The sequence below is a fragment of the Amblyomma americanum genome, chromosome 10, assembly GCF_052857255.1.
Source record: "Amblyomma americanum isolate KBUSLIRL-KWMA chromosome 10, ASM5285725v1, whole genome shotgun sequence".
Lineage (NCBI taxonomy): Eukaryota > Metazoa > Arthropoda > Arachnida > Ixodida > Ixodidae > Amblyomma > Amblyomma americanum.
In genome coordinates this window covers 119,245,025-119,259,084 of record NC_135506.1, presented here as the reverse complement: position 1 = coordinate 119,259,084, position 14,060 = coordinate 119,245,025, and the positions used below count along the sequence as shown (strand labels likewise).

The window sequence follows — 14,060 nt, the reverse complement described above, 5'->3', positions numbered from 1 at the left end:
AATGTAATCTTTGAGGGTTAAACTCTTTCTGGTAGAATAACTGTCGCCTCAGAAGAATTATCATTACATTTTTTTAAGGACAGGTTCATTTGGATAAATCGTGTTAGGCCTTATTTCGACACTTTGCATTCAGACGAGGGAAGCTCTTGACAACGCTTCAAAAAATGTATTTTGATGTGGGTGGAGAATGTCTTGAGATACTGGAGATCAGTGCGTCAAGCAACGTTCTCGTGAGCAGCCGTTTTTAGTGTCCAGAACTTCTGTCAATTGAACGTCGTCTCTAGTAGTAGCTGTAGTTTCCAACAGCCCCTTCTTACAGCGCTCTGTTTTTGCTGAAGTACGGCTGCTTACGCGTATTATTCATCCGGTTGATGTTTTTGGCTACAGGTTTGTGCTTATAGGTCCCCTGTGTTAGCATTGCATTTAGCAACGTTGGCTTGACGCTTTTTGCAGTTCATTGCATTCAAGGCGTGTTGTTGGCAAAGTGCCGTGTTAACGGAGGAGCGTCTTAGGAACCTATATAATAACACTCATGCGCATAAATTGTTCAGCAGCAATGGTTACTGACCTCCCTCATTGAAATTCCTGCACCCGACGCATGCCCTTCACATTTCGTGGCTTTCACGTTATGCCTAATCACTGTCCATCTAATATTACGAGCGCACGCTTCACTAATTGCTAACCTACCTAGGTAAGGATCTGGCCTCCTAATCACGCTGTTCTTGACTGACATTGCTGCCGACTTCATAAATGGCAAGGGCTATTTCCACAATGTAGATACAGAGTTTCTGAGATCAGTTTTCTCTTCATTACCTAAATTACGGTGTTTGCTTTCACGACAGCTCAATGGGGAGCACGCGAAATTTATACGTTTTTTGAATTTTTCAACTAAGTAGTTTTAGTGTTGCTAATTTTCTTTTTGCGTGCACATGCTTGCTGCGCGCAAAGATCTGAGGGTCTCTAGTAACCTTTAGAGGAATGCGGAGCTTATTTTTGATCCGCCCAAGGTATGAAAAAACATTCCGACAGAACGACGATTCTGTACTGACGTTTCCTGCAGTCAGCAAGGTGTTCGGTTCGAAGAAATAGCTCAATGATGAGTTCCTGCAAAGGCTCTTATACTTTACTGAACTGGAGTATGAAGCCGTATGGAAAGATGCGGCACCATCCCGAACAAAGACAACTGAACCGTCCCATGCACTCCCTAATTATTCGGTAGTGTGCACATGCACATCCACAATCCCCATTCCACTCCCTGCGTCTATGCCGTGCGACGCTGCTTAGGCGTTCGCCAAAACTGAGGCCATTACTGCTCTGGCACTTTCTTGGTGACTAAGGTTCTACTTCCCCGAGGTTTGTTTTCAAGCCGGTTGAAATCATGCTTTACCTGGCTGTTTTAAAAGAAATTTAGAGAGTTGCAAGGCATATACTTTGTAGTAAGCGACTGAGAATTTCTTGGTCTTATTTATTTCGCTCTAAGCGACATGTTGCTGAATTTTTGTGGTCAAATATTCAGTTGCGCAAAACAATATTCCTTAACTACTACAGACAAAAGCACATCGTCTTACCTTGAAACTTTCGTGATATGCAAGAGTAATTTTTAAAGATAGCGTCCGCCTCTCCGGCGTCCTCCTTTCTATTCAAGGCAGGGAATGTGAAACCATTTTAGATGTTGATATAGCATTCAACGAAAGTTAGCCCACTGAAGAAACTTGGGGACAGTCTAAATAATTCATAACAAAGAAGGATATGCGTTCAAGAACCTCCTTCATATCGTAGGCTTGATATTACAAGGACTGTCAGCCAACGAGGCACGACAATTTCATTCTTTACAAAGAGCAAACAATGGCTCATTGGTCTCCAGTTTTCTTGCCGGGTTCTGTGGATCGCACCAAAAGAATTTCAGCCATGCAGTGCAGCGTCCTATTTAGGATCTGTTATTTGCTACCTCCGGCGGGTGTACAGTAGCGCGGCACAATAATATGACAGAAAGGATGCCTACACTGCTGCGCATTGAAGTCTATCGTCTACTTACCAGTGTACATCAGGGAGGAGCACCATGTGATCATTGCTTTCTGAGAAGTTAAGCCGAAAACCCGCTGGCATTCGTGCAGGAAGGACGGCATAGGAATGGACTATCGACCCTTATCTTCATCAGGCTTTGGAGTTGCATAAAAAATAAGAGTGGTTAAACGTTAAACCGACGGTCGAGCGGCACCTCTTTCTTGCTTCCCTATGATTTTACTTGCATTACTATGATTTGCTTATTTTTATACCTTACTCGACCATCGGATTGCAAGTTTAGACCATTTATTCAGTAATGCATTATTATTCTCTATTGACACCTATTCTAGCAAATAGTGTTTTGGGATCCGTTAAGTAGTTGGTTATGGTTTGCAGTGATCACCACGCAGTCTATCGTACGATCGCTGACGTAAACACAAGATTGATACGCACCCTTTGTTCTCATCTTCTTATACATGAGAGCATATCACGCAGCGATCGCATGAGTGCTAACGTCATACAAGATTGATAACGGCTCATTGTTTTCCATCTTGTAGGTCACTAGATGTCAAATGAATGTCACGCGCAAGCTCAAACTGAAGGTCACCATTGTGTTGGCCATGTTCGATTCAGCCTTGACATCAATTTTTGTCGAAATATTTGGTCAAATTTTGGGGGTGGCCCAAATTTTGAAATTGGCCAATGTCAAATTTGAAGTTGCAGGTCGCCATTGTGTTCGCCACGGTCGAATTAGCCTTGACATCGATTTAGGTCAAAATATATATAGTTCCATTTTCAGGGGTTAGCCAAATTTTGAGAGTGGCCCAGATCAAATTTGGAGGTCACCACTGTGTTGCTCGAGGTAAACTTAGACTAGATATACATTTTGGTTACCCGCCGCGATGGCTCAGTGGTTAGGGCGCTCGGCTACTGAGTCGGAGATTGAAGGTGCGAACCTTGCCGCGAAATGCATAGGTGAGGCGAAATGCATAGGTGCCAGTGCGGGTTAAAGATCCCCAGGTGGTCAAAGTTATTCTGGAGCCCCCCACTATGGCACCTCTTTCTTCCCTCCTTCTTTCACTCGCTCCTTTATTACTTCTCTTACAGCACGGCCCTGGGGATCTTTAACGTGCACTGACATCGCACAGCACACGGGCGCCTTAGCGTTTTTCCTCCATAAAAACGCAGCCGCCGCGGTCGGGTTCAAACCCGGTGAACTACGGATCAGTAGTCGAGCGCCCTAACCACTGAGCCACCGCGGCGGGGCTTTCATATTCATGAAAGTCAAATTTTGGATGTGGTGGTGGGTCAATTTCGGAAATGACCGCGGCCAAATTTTGAGGACACCATTGTGCTCACCATGGCCAAATTAGCCAGGGAATCGGTTTTGGGGCTAATTGATGAAGTTGAAATTTCCGAGGTGGGGTACGCCAATTTTGGGAGCGGGGTGGGCCAATGTTGGAAACGCACAGGTCAGTGGCTCCTGAAGAACTTGCCTGAAGCGTCTCCTAGATTACAAAGGGCCCCGAGATCACCTTGACATTGCGCCGACTAGCCGCTAGGCGGCGCTAAAAGATGACCCTCAATTTCGGTTTCAGTGGCTGGGAGACTGTGATGCCCGGCGCTCGATCATGCTGTTTCATCCTTTTTTTTTCAGGCTTTTACAAACAACTTCTATTTTGTTAATGAGAAAAAAACATCTTCTTGAAGGTCTTACAGTGCCGCAAATGCTTAAGAAGTCTGAGCTGACATCCACATAATACTGAAGAGGATCATCAGTTTCGATTTCGAAATCTGAAAGCGTGCTGTGCACGCCGTTCTATCATGCCGTTAGGACCATTTGTCTGCTGCATAACCAGTAACATTTAGACGGTTTACAACGAAAAAAAAAACATTTTTGAAACATCCATATTCCAACAAGTGCTTGAAGTGGCTATAAAGGCCGTAAAATAAGTATTTACTCGTTTTTATGGAGACAAAACGCGAAGGCGCCCGTGTGCTCTGCGATGCCAGTGGACGTTAAAAATACAGCGAATATTTTGACGCACTTTTTGGTAGTCTAGAGAGTCCCAAGCAAGAACTCTCGAGCATGGTGATTATAATGGCCCACTCTTCCTCCTAGTGAAAAAATCAGACCTATAAAGTGCTTGTTTCCTGTGCACTCGCCAACAATTTCCGACAGCCAATAAAAAACAGTGAGATGTATCGAACATTCGAAATTCCCGCAATTATTTTGAGTGCGAACGCGGCGCGTCTCCTGGTGGCAGCCGTACAATCTAGAATCGCATTTCAAGATTTCCTTAGCTTGCGCGAAGAAGCCTGACAGCTGGAAACATTTTCACATCGAAGCTCACTAGCATAGCAATGTGTGCAGCTGCAAATGTCGCCATCTTGACGTACATTTCCATCCCGGTAAATGTTTGCGAGTGTGGATCTGAGTTGCGCGCCAAAGCCAATGAGAAGTTCCAAAAACGCTGCTTTGCAGTATGCAGGACTGTTTTTCGCGTAGGAGATTTAAACTACGAGGTGGAGGGGGGGGGGGGGGGCGGCTCATCGTAAATCGACCGATGTTATGTCAGTTTCCTTGCGATGAAGTCATTCAGGCGTTTCATTCAAGGCGAACTGCCAGCGATAAGATCGCATTTTCTCTTTTTCCCGTGATAGCATGACAAAAAAAAACACAGAAAGCAGGAATTCCTACAAGGGTTTTTACAGAAACATAGATTTTATGATCAGCGCTATTCCACAGAATACGAATGCAATCGATCAAGGAGCGACTTAGTTTTCAGACGCTCGCATTCACGTGGCCCATTTTCTCCAAGAGATGCAAACCTTATAAGCCAGAAAATTACCTATTTTCAAAAATGAGAACTTGGAGTCATCAGAAAAGCATATAGGTTTCATGTAGGCATGTCTTTTGAATATTCTTTAAAAACTTAGCAGTAATAGATGTAGAAGAGAATGAAAGGAAAACGGGCTAATTATTTTCAACTCTAAGACGTTTGGTGACATTGATAATGCGATCGCATTCGCACACTTTGAACATAACGGTTTCCACAGAGCTTCTGTTGAGCTCCATAATCCCTACTGATGAAATTGCGGCTAACATGCGAAATAGAATAACAGCGCTCTTCTTAACTAACTCTCCTTATGGGGTACCACCGTGCAACTGCCTACTGCCCAGTGTTTATTTGCAGGTGTTGCTGAGCAAATCAAGTGAACACCCATATACACTTATATGCACGCCGGACTGAACTTTTCTTTGCTCAAATCATAACTGAGAGTTCAGACATTTCGCTAGTGGTAAAATAAATGAACTGTTTCAGAGCACTGCAGTTATCGACTTAAAAATAGTATTGCGCAGGCATCGAACCTTTGAAGGGGCAGCTATAAAGTGCTGCAGAACAAGAGGCTGTGAGAATATTGTTATGAAGACGAAGAAGAGTGCAGTGGCGCGGGACGGAGTGCTCGCGCTAGGCCCTGAGCTATTAAAAATCATATCTTCATTCTGTCATCATGTCGGGCTTTCCTTGGCTTGCCACCACGTAACAATATATAGTCCATTTACTCCGCAAAATTGATAAATGTACCTTGTGGAGTCCTAATATTTATACGCAAGTAGAGGGAAGCCAGCCTTGGCAAAATTACGGTTGGCCCAAATGCTGCCTCATGCACAGATGTATTTCTTCATATCTATTGCAAAATACTACACTGAGGTAACAAGATTCATGTCCTACTTTCTAGGCAATAACTTTTTTGAGCTGAGCTCCGAGTTGATTCTCACTGCTTTGAAGTCAACACTGTTGGATTGCACACGCTGCACAATCACACAGTTGAATTCAAATGACTTTATTTTTCCAAAAATATAGACTGGCGAGATTGATGGATTAAGGCAGTTAGGAAAAGCTAGACTTGGCTCAAGAACCTCTGAATGTCTGCCAACGACCGAACGCAGACAAACTGAATGGAAACGCATAGCACGAAGCTATTGAAAACCACTATAATCAAAGTGTGAACAAATTTCAAAAGCACGTTTAACAAACCTAATATATATATCTCATTTGCACATTTATAAACTCGTACATGTAGAATGCAGAACACCACAACAGTGAAGCAGTAAAATAAGTCTAGTGTTTAACAGAGTTAAAATGAACATTCCGAGGCGAGGAAGCTCCAGCATCTGGTAGTGGCACGAAGCAACTCGCGATCCGATTACATCAGTGCTGTGGTCACAAGTCCGGGTGAATGACAATGTTCCCTTTGGCACCTTTCGAGTGAATGATGTCGTGGTGCGCAGATTTCGCCGCGGTGAGCGGATAGGTGCGGTCCATGACAGGGTCAAGCCAACCGGCTTCGAGCCCCTGGATAAGAGCTTTGGCTGCGGCTTGCCACTCTGCCTGCAAAGACATGCGAGTAACATGAATAAACAAAAAGCTGCTATATGCAGAGAGCATGCTTTTTCGTGAACTTTCATCAGATGCACATTCTGCCATTGAAGAATTACATATGCCGAAGAGACCCTAAGGATTGTTAACAACATATGGTTTGTGTACTGATCTCCGCGCTAAGCACAAAGCGCGATACCAGTGCAATGCTAATGATATGTGCGCGCATCCCTAGAATTAATCGGAATGTTTCTGACGTTCGTTCATTTCCTGCTTAGCTCTATTACTTCACGCTCCGTCCCGTGGCACTTCCCGCTCCATCATCGCCTTCTAAGTATCCCAAATCCGTAGTTCCGCACTGATTCGAAGGCAGTAAACATTCTCTGCAATTGTTTTTCTAGCTGTTTATGCTGAATACAAGAGTGAAACATTAGTCACAGGACCACATTTAACCCTGTGGCAAAGTTTCTGACGAGACACAAGAGCACAAGCACGCGCGCCAGGCCTAAAGAAGTGCGGTCTGCAGCACTCGAATCAAACTAGGTTTTCTTCCCGGCTGCAGATTTTACTGCCTCAAAATAATTTCTCAGTTCCCGGGTTCGAACCCAACCACGGCGGCTGCGTTTCGATGCAGGCGAAACGCTGAGGCACCCGTGTGCTGTGCGATGTCAGTGCACGCTAAAGATCCCCAGGTGGTCGGAATTATTCCGGAGCCCTCCACTACGGCACTTCTTTCTTCTTTCACTCCATCCTTTATCCCTTCCTTTACGGTGCGGTTCATGTGTCCGCCGATATGTGAGACAGATACTGCGCCATTCCCTTTCTCCAAGAGCCAATTTACCAATTTAGCCCACAATATTCACGCTTATTTAATCGCTATGTTAAAAGAAACTTCCAAACCAAAGTTAATTTTCCAAATTGCCCCCTCAAAAGCCGGTTTGCTGCCACCAAGGCGCTACCACTCCCCCCAGACCTTTGTGTAAATGTGGCTCAAGCTATCACCCAAGAAAAAAGATAGAGTGAATGTATTTTTTATTCGTTCCAAGCTGACTGTCAAGGGCTTTAGGCATACACCTCACTCAACTCACACCCATATCAGCAAAGAATCTCTCCAGCTTCGTGGATACAATTTAACAAAGAGGTTTGCAAAAGTAGGCAGCACGGAAGAATTCCCACATTTTACGCCCTGTTAGAAGAAATTTTAATTCACCTCCCCTCCCCCTTCCACAGCACGCAGCACCTGGGGAAAGGAGGTGCACATTTTCAGGCGAACCCACTTCCAAGCATATAGCATAAAATTATCATTTGCGGGCTCCAACACCAGGCAGACTTTTTAATTTTACTACTCTTCATGGCGTCGACGGCATTTTCATCGAAAATAGTGATTACGAGATATGGTTACATAAGCTAATATCTTCAGCCAGTTTTTTGACAACTTGGTGAAACTGCAGTGAAAAATGAGGACAAAATTAAAGAAATTATAACAACCGTTCCCACCACATTCCTTAGTGCAACATCAGGTCCTCCATAGCACTTTCATTACGCAGTCTCGCCGTCAACTAGAACTTGAATACACCTTGCTCTTTTTTTAGTCGCTGCAGCTTTCGATGATTTCTGTGTTATGAAGTGGTTTTCTCCAAACATTTTTTTTCACAAGTGCTGGCAAAGAGTTACTACGCGAATACCCCTAAAAATGAAGACTCACTAGCTTCCTTTGTCCAATATAGCTATCACTAAACTAATATGCGTCTACGGTGCCGCTAGTGCTGAATACTGTATTCTCTCCGTACGCCCAAGGCGATTGCTTTGTTCTGTTGAGTACTGATGAGTTCTAGCTTGTGGTAATCATATGTGAAACATGAAACAAGAAAAAAGGTGCGATTTACTAGCACCAGTATTTATCTCTTTAAAATGACTGCCTTGCCGTAGCACCTGGTGAAAAACTGTTTTAGCGCTCGCTCTACCACGTACTGAGCAGCAAAATACGCAATATTAGGGGCTGGCGACGAGACGTGACTCACAGGTGTTGTGGCAAAGCGCGCTACACCAGTGATGGACGTCTCCTTCCACATCATGTGCCGAGGGTCGATCTCGACGGAGCCGCGGCTTCCCACGACCTGAACAGAGGAAACACCATCTATATATAGACTCGCCCACGTCGCTGCTATTTGCCTTTCCGGATCTTCGCAAATTGGGGGCACAGGAAAGCAACCCGCAAACACAACACAAGGCTGCGCATTATAGCAGCTGCGTTGTTTCTGAATGCCTGTGTTATTCTTGTCTAATATTAAGGTGGCACACTGTGCGAAGTAGAAACGTCGAGTTCCTCGGTGTATCACGTTTTCCTCGTGCACGTATTCAGCCACCCTTCGTTTTTTTTCAGCCAGAGATTGGCAGCGACGGTTCTGCATCTCTGATGGCCAGGTAACAGCGTTTTCTTAATGCAGCGCAAACAATTGCTTCTCACAGCCTGTGTATGCAAGAAGTGCTGCAATAGTGCTCGAGTTCAGTGCTTACTTATGAGAACGTATTTAAGCCAGGTGGCTCATTGCTCAAAATAGAAGAGCACAACGAGAAAAAGATCCCCTTAATATGCGTGTTTCATGGCGAACTAACAAGGAGACAACGTGAAAAGCACTACACCTGCATAGAGCATATTTTATTATTTCAGCTTTTATTTGGTTGCCAGCAAGGTATCAAGTATCATACAATGGCTGATAATTGGACTCTGAAGGCGACTTATAATGATGTCACACAGGTAAATTTAGTTGCATTTTCGACGGATGACACACTCACCTATGTTTGATTTGCGCCATCTCACGCGATTGAGGTTAGGGAAAATCACAGCAGACGCACATAACTTCACTCGACTGAAAACGTACTTCAACGCTCCGCGAGTTCTACCTTGAACGATTAATAACTGGACGCCCCACTACAGTTGTAACCAACACAGTGCTGTGCGCGTGAGTGATTTAATTCCTCTAAAATGAACTAATCACGCCCACAACGTGGACACATTTCTTATTGTGTAAATAATTTGTACATATTACTTCTCCCCCTATCCTCTCTTCCTGTCCCCTCACCTCTTTCATTTCATTTCTTCATTATGCCTGCTGTCCTTTATTTCCGCTGCCCTAGCTCAGGTGCTTCAGTATCGATGGCAGATGCCGGGGCTAGCAAAAATCTTTTCCTTCCTTTTTACTAATATTTTTAATAAAACCACTACCAGCACCACACCCTACACTTGAACAGTCAGCATCCATTAGCGGCGAAAATTGGTGTACGACACCATCCTGTCTTTGCAATTGAGGAATAGTTTAGAGCATTGCCGGCGTCGTCTAGCCAGAGCAGATGTGCGGTCACCGTCTGTGGGCACATCTGCCTCGCAGCAACGTATAGTGGACGTTAAAGAACCCTTTGCGGTAGGAAATAATTAGTAGCCCTCGACAGCAGCCTCCCTCATAACTACTTCCCCACTGCTGCCTGCACCCTATGCCCAGAACCATTCGCCTCTTCCCTCCTCATCCTTCCCTGTGCCCAGCGAACCTTCCCCCGAGGTGCCAAGAGCAACTCAAGGCCTGGGAGGACTGGGAGACCCTGCTGCACTGGCATGATCCGCCCGTGCAGGTCATCGCCAGCGACCGGGCTGCCTGTGTTATGGACCCTAAGAACATAACCATTTGACTGCAGTGCGGTCGTGCGCGGGGATCCAGGGGGGAGCCCTAAATTTCAGAAATTTTATTCTATATTGCCCCAGGACGTGAAACCCGGCATAATACAATAAATCTTCGTTTTCCGGAAAATAAGTGGGTGGTCTCATGGGCTAAAAGCTAATAAAAGCTTGAAGAGATCCTAGAGACCGTTAGATGGCAGCAGCATAATGAAAGCAGGAGGAGGAAACTTTATTCTACTCTGCGGTTTTGGGGCACCTTCTGAGATGTTCTCTCCTTGGTTGTATCCCCAGGAGTATTCTGTGTCGAGCTCGTTCAATTTTAATCACTGGTCCGTTGCCCTCAGTCCATGGCCACTGCCGCCCGTTGAGCTCGTTGCACCAGACCTTGTTGGTCTTCACAGTGGGCGCTGCACAGCAGTCTCTCCCATTGCTTCGAACTCGGGTTTTGTATTTTGGGGACCACATCTGACAGGACCATGTGATGTGATATAGTGTGGGTTTTTCGTCGTACCAGGGACATTTGCCCGCGTATATCTTAGGGTGATTTTGTTTAGTACGTATAGGTTTGGGTAAGAACCTGTCTGTAATTGACTCGAAGTGACAGCTTCCTCTCTGTTGAGAGATTTGTGCGGCAGGGCATATCGGATTCTTCTGCCTCTATTAATTTGTTCTATGGTCGAGTATTCTTTGGGTGCTGGCACGAGTTCCGCGGTCTCCTCGGGTGCTCGGAAAGTATTGTATCCTAGAGCTATCCTGTCGGCCTCTTGGTTTCCTGCCACCCCCGTGTGTCCCGGTACCCACACAATTTGTGTGTGGCCTTACGGATTTTTCCTTCGTGTTTTTTTTTATTCTGTCGCTCGCGGCAAAGAGTACACGGAGCGCGTGGCGACCTATCCTGCCATTCATGTAATTTCGATAGGCTGCTTGAGAGTCTGAGTATTGCTAGCGACCGCCCCGTTCCATAGCCCTCCCCCACCACTAAGGCAACAGTGAAACAGTGCAAGAAGTGAACACTTTGAAGAGACATTAATGTAAGCTTCAGGACAGCAGCCAGCAACCATATGAAAATTCTACAAAGAAAAAAAAAACGTTAGAGGAAACATTCATAGGGCCCAAGTACAACAAATAAGAATGTAATTTGTGTTCTGTTTAATCCCTCTGCCTGTCCGTTTTTGTTGAGTATTGTTGAGAGGTAATATGCAGATTAGTGGAATTTATAAAATGCAGTGAAATGAGGAACCGGCCAAGCACCAATATTTATTGCTTCTATATTAATATTTAATCGCTCTAAAGATGGCAACAACAATCGAAAGTTGATAAATTCAGAGGAGGAAAAGACAGATTGTAATAAGCTATATTAATATTTAATCGCTCTAAAGATGGCAACAACAATCGAAAGTTGATAAATTCAGAGGAGGAAAAGACAGATTGGAATAAGCGATATTCATGCCACCTACGCCTAATTGATATGAATGATGGGAAAATGCAAAGGAAAGTATTCCGGCCTATAGAGAGGTTACCCCAAAGCAAAAATGAAAATAAAATTGGATTTGATGTAAGGAAATGACTCAGTAACTCAGAAATTTCATAGTGGACACTCAACCATGTCTTCTGAGAATGGAGGAAGCTGAGAGCGAAATAAAAGAGATATTGTGATGATGATAGTGAAACCTTTTGTTGAAAACCGAAAAGTGCTTGGGTTCTGGGAAGACTGTTCGTGTATCTAATCCGGGACGCCGTTGGCAAAAGCCGCTGCTTGTGCACTTTCGACGAGGCCTCGTTGCTCCTCGAAGTCCGAGCGCGACGGAATCACCTCCCAGCCCTCCCACGTTGGCTGATTTTTTATGCCAATACTGTAATTCTCCTAACTTGCTCATACCAAATGATATAAGACTCCGCCCACAAAATCTGCACTGCGCCGAAAGAGAATCGGGCTGAGTACCGTGATGCTCAGCTGCATTTTAAACGACATAATTTGTAGCCGCCGGTAGTGAGTCTTCTGATTTACTAAGACCTTTAGCGGACCGGCGAGTGTCTGCCTGTGAAGGCGCAAATGATGTGTCTTCGAGCATGTTGCTACTGGAGTGGAGGAGCATAGGTCAGCGAGGGAGGCCGCAGAAGGACCCTGGGGAAGAAGAGCTCGGGCTGAAGCGTGTGCAAGCTCGTTTCCCTCAAATCCCTCGTGACGTCGTATCCCTATCAGCTGCTTCCGAGCAGCTCGAGTTTCAGGATGGCTCGAAATTTTGCAGGCGAGCGCTTTGACTGTGCCACGCCTGTAATTTCTCTAACCCGCCTGCGAATCTGAAATAATATATTACCATTCGGACTGCCTCACGCCTCGGGCTTTCAGCACTTCCTTCATAGCCAAGTTTTCTCCGTTACGAACTGTAAGCCCATAACAACCTGCATCTGGGGCACCACAGATATGGTCGCTATTATTATTATATTATTATTATTATTATTATTATTATTATTATTATTATTATTATTATTATTATTATTATTATTATCCCCAATATAAACACCCCCAGCGTCCACGACGGAGTCTCAGTCCGCTCTTGAACAGCACTAGTTCATCATCTGCTCGCCGCTCTTCTCGCTTGATGATGCTCCGGGCACATATATATTATGCGTTGTACGATGTCAATGCAATTTAAAGATCGAAATTATTCCGGAAACCTCCACTACGGCATCTCCTTCGTCCCTTCTTTTACTCCCTCCTTTATCCCTTCCCTTGCGGCGCGGTTCGGGTGTCCATCGAGAAGTGCGAGACAGTTACTGCGTCATTTACTTTCCTCAAGAATCTGGAAACCAGTTTTCAATTACCAGCTAAGCTCTCACGATAACTATAAACTGTACACACTACTTAACTTCTTTCCCGGCTACGACAGATTTTTCGTGGCACAGAAGAGTAACGAAGAATCTTTCAGTCGGAAAAGAAGTTCCGTGGTGTAGACAGACAGAAAAACTTTATTGAGCAAGTGAGTTTTAGACCCAGATGGGTCCCTGGGCCACTGCGCGGTCCCGCACTACATCAAGTAGGTCATGCCGGGACATGACGTCGGCAGCCCGAGTCACCACAGCAAGCTGCGATGTTGGGTCTGCAGACATAAGCAGGACCTCCCAGTCCTCCCAGCTCGAGATGGCGTGCTGTCCCCGCGGGGGAGGGTCAGCAGGGCAGCCGAAAAGGATATGGGAGAGTGTGGCGTGGGGGTCACCGCATAGGGAGCATGCAGGAGATGTGCCGCAGTAGTGGGATAAAAGCTGAGGGGATGACAGAGAGCGGGTCTGGAGGCGTCTGAAGAGGATCTGTTGGGAGTGCGTAAGAGAGGGGTGGGAAGGAGGGTAGGTCCGACGGTCCAAACGGGGTATTTGCGTGAGCTCCGAAAAGGTGTGCGCCCGCCCCCTCGTGAATCTTGGATCGAGACTGTCCTGTGCCCGGCAAATCAGACCTCGGGCCAATTTATCGGCAGCCTCGTTTCCAGGGTTCCCAGAGTGAGCCGGCACCCACTGAAGCTCTACCCTGCGCGGTAAATTTTGGGTAGGGGTGATCAACAATTGCCAGGCAGGGGCGTGAATCCTGCCCCTGGCAAAGTTGTACAGAGCCGTTTTGGAGTCGCTGAAGATGTATTGGGCGTCCGAATGTGCAAGGGCTAGGGCGATGGCGGTCTCCACTGCCTCCTCAGGTGTAGAGCCCGATGGAAGACGGTGAATTAGGGGGTGAGGTAGGGTTGGATTGTAGGCAACTGCTACAGCTTCATGCGCTGTACATGCGGCGTCTACCCAAACGGCATCGTGGGCTTGCCCATAATACTTATGGAGGACATTAGCGCGAGCTATGCGGCGAGGGATGTGATATTGGGGATGGACGTTGCGAGGAAGGGGTTTTACAACGAGAGGTGTATGGATGTGTCGAGGGATGGCTATAAGGGTTGACTGGTTAGCTGTTAGGTTGATGCGAAGGGAGGAGAGTATATGACGGCCAGTGGCGCTCGTGG

At 45.8% G+C, this 14,060-nt stretch overlaps 1 protein-coding gene across 2 annotated transcripts in view; it reads right to left on the bottom strand.

The window, feature by feature from the left end:
* Positions 1-5,837: 5,837 nt before the first annotated feature.
* Positions 5,838-14,060, bottom strand: part of LOC144106274 (quinone oxidoreductase-like) — a 51,787-nt gene continuing 43,564 nt past the window's right edge. For both annotated transcript variants that reach the window (XM_077639037.1, XM_077639036.1), the window contains 2 exons: positions 8,411-8,506; positions 5,838-6,401 (listed from right to left, as the gene is read on the bottom strand). In XM_077639037.1, coding sequence (XP_077495163.1) covers positions 6,234-6,401; positions 8,411-8,506 — 264 coding nt within the window. In that variant the 3' untranslated portion in view covers positions 5,838-6,233. The remainder of the gene's footprint in view (positions 6,402-8,410; positions 8,507-14,060) is intronic.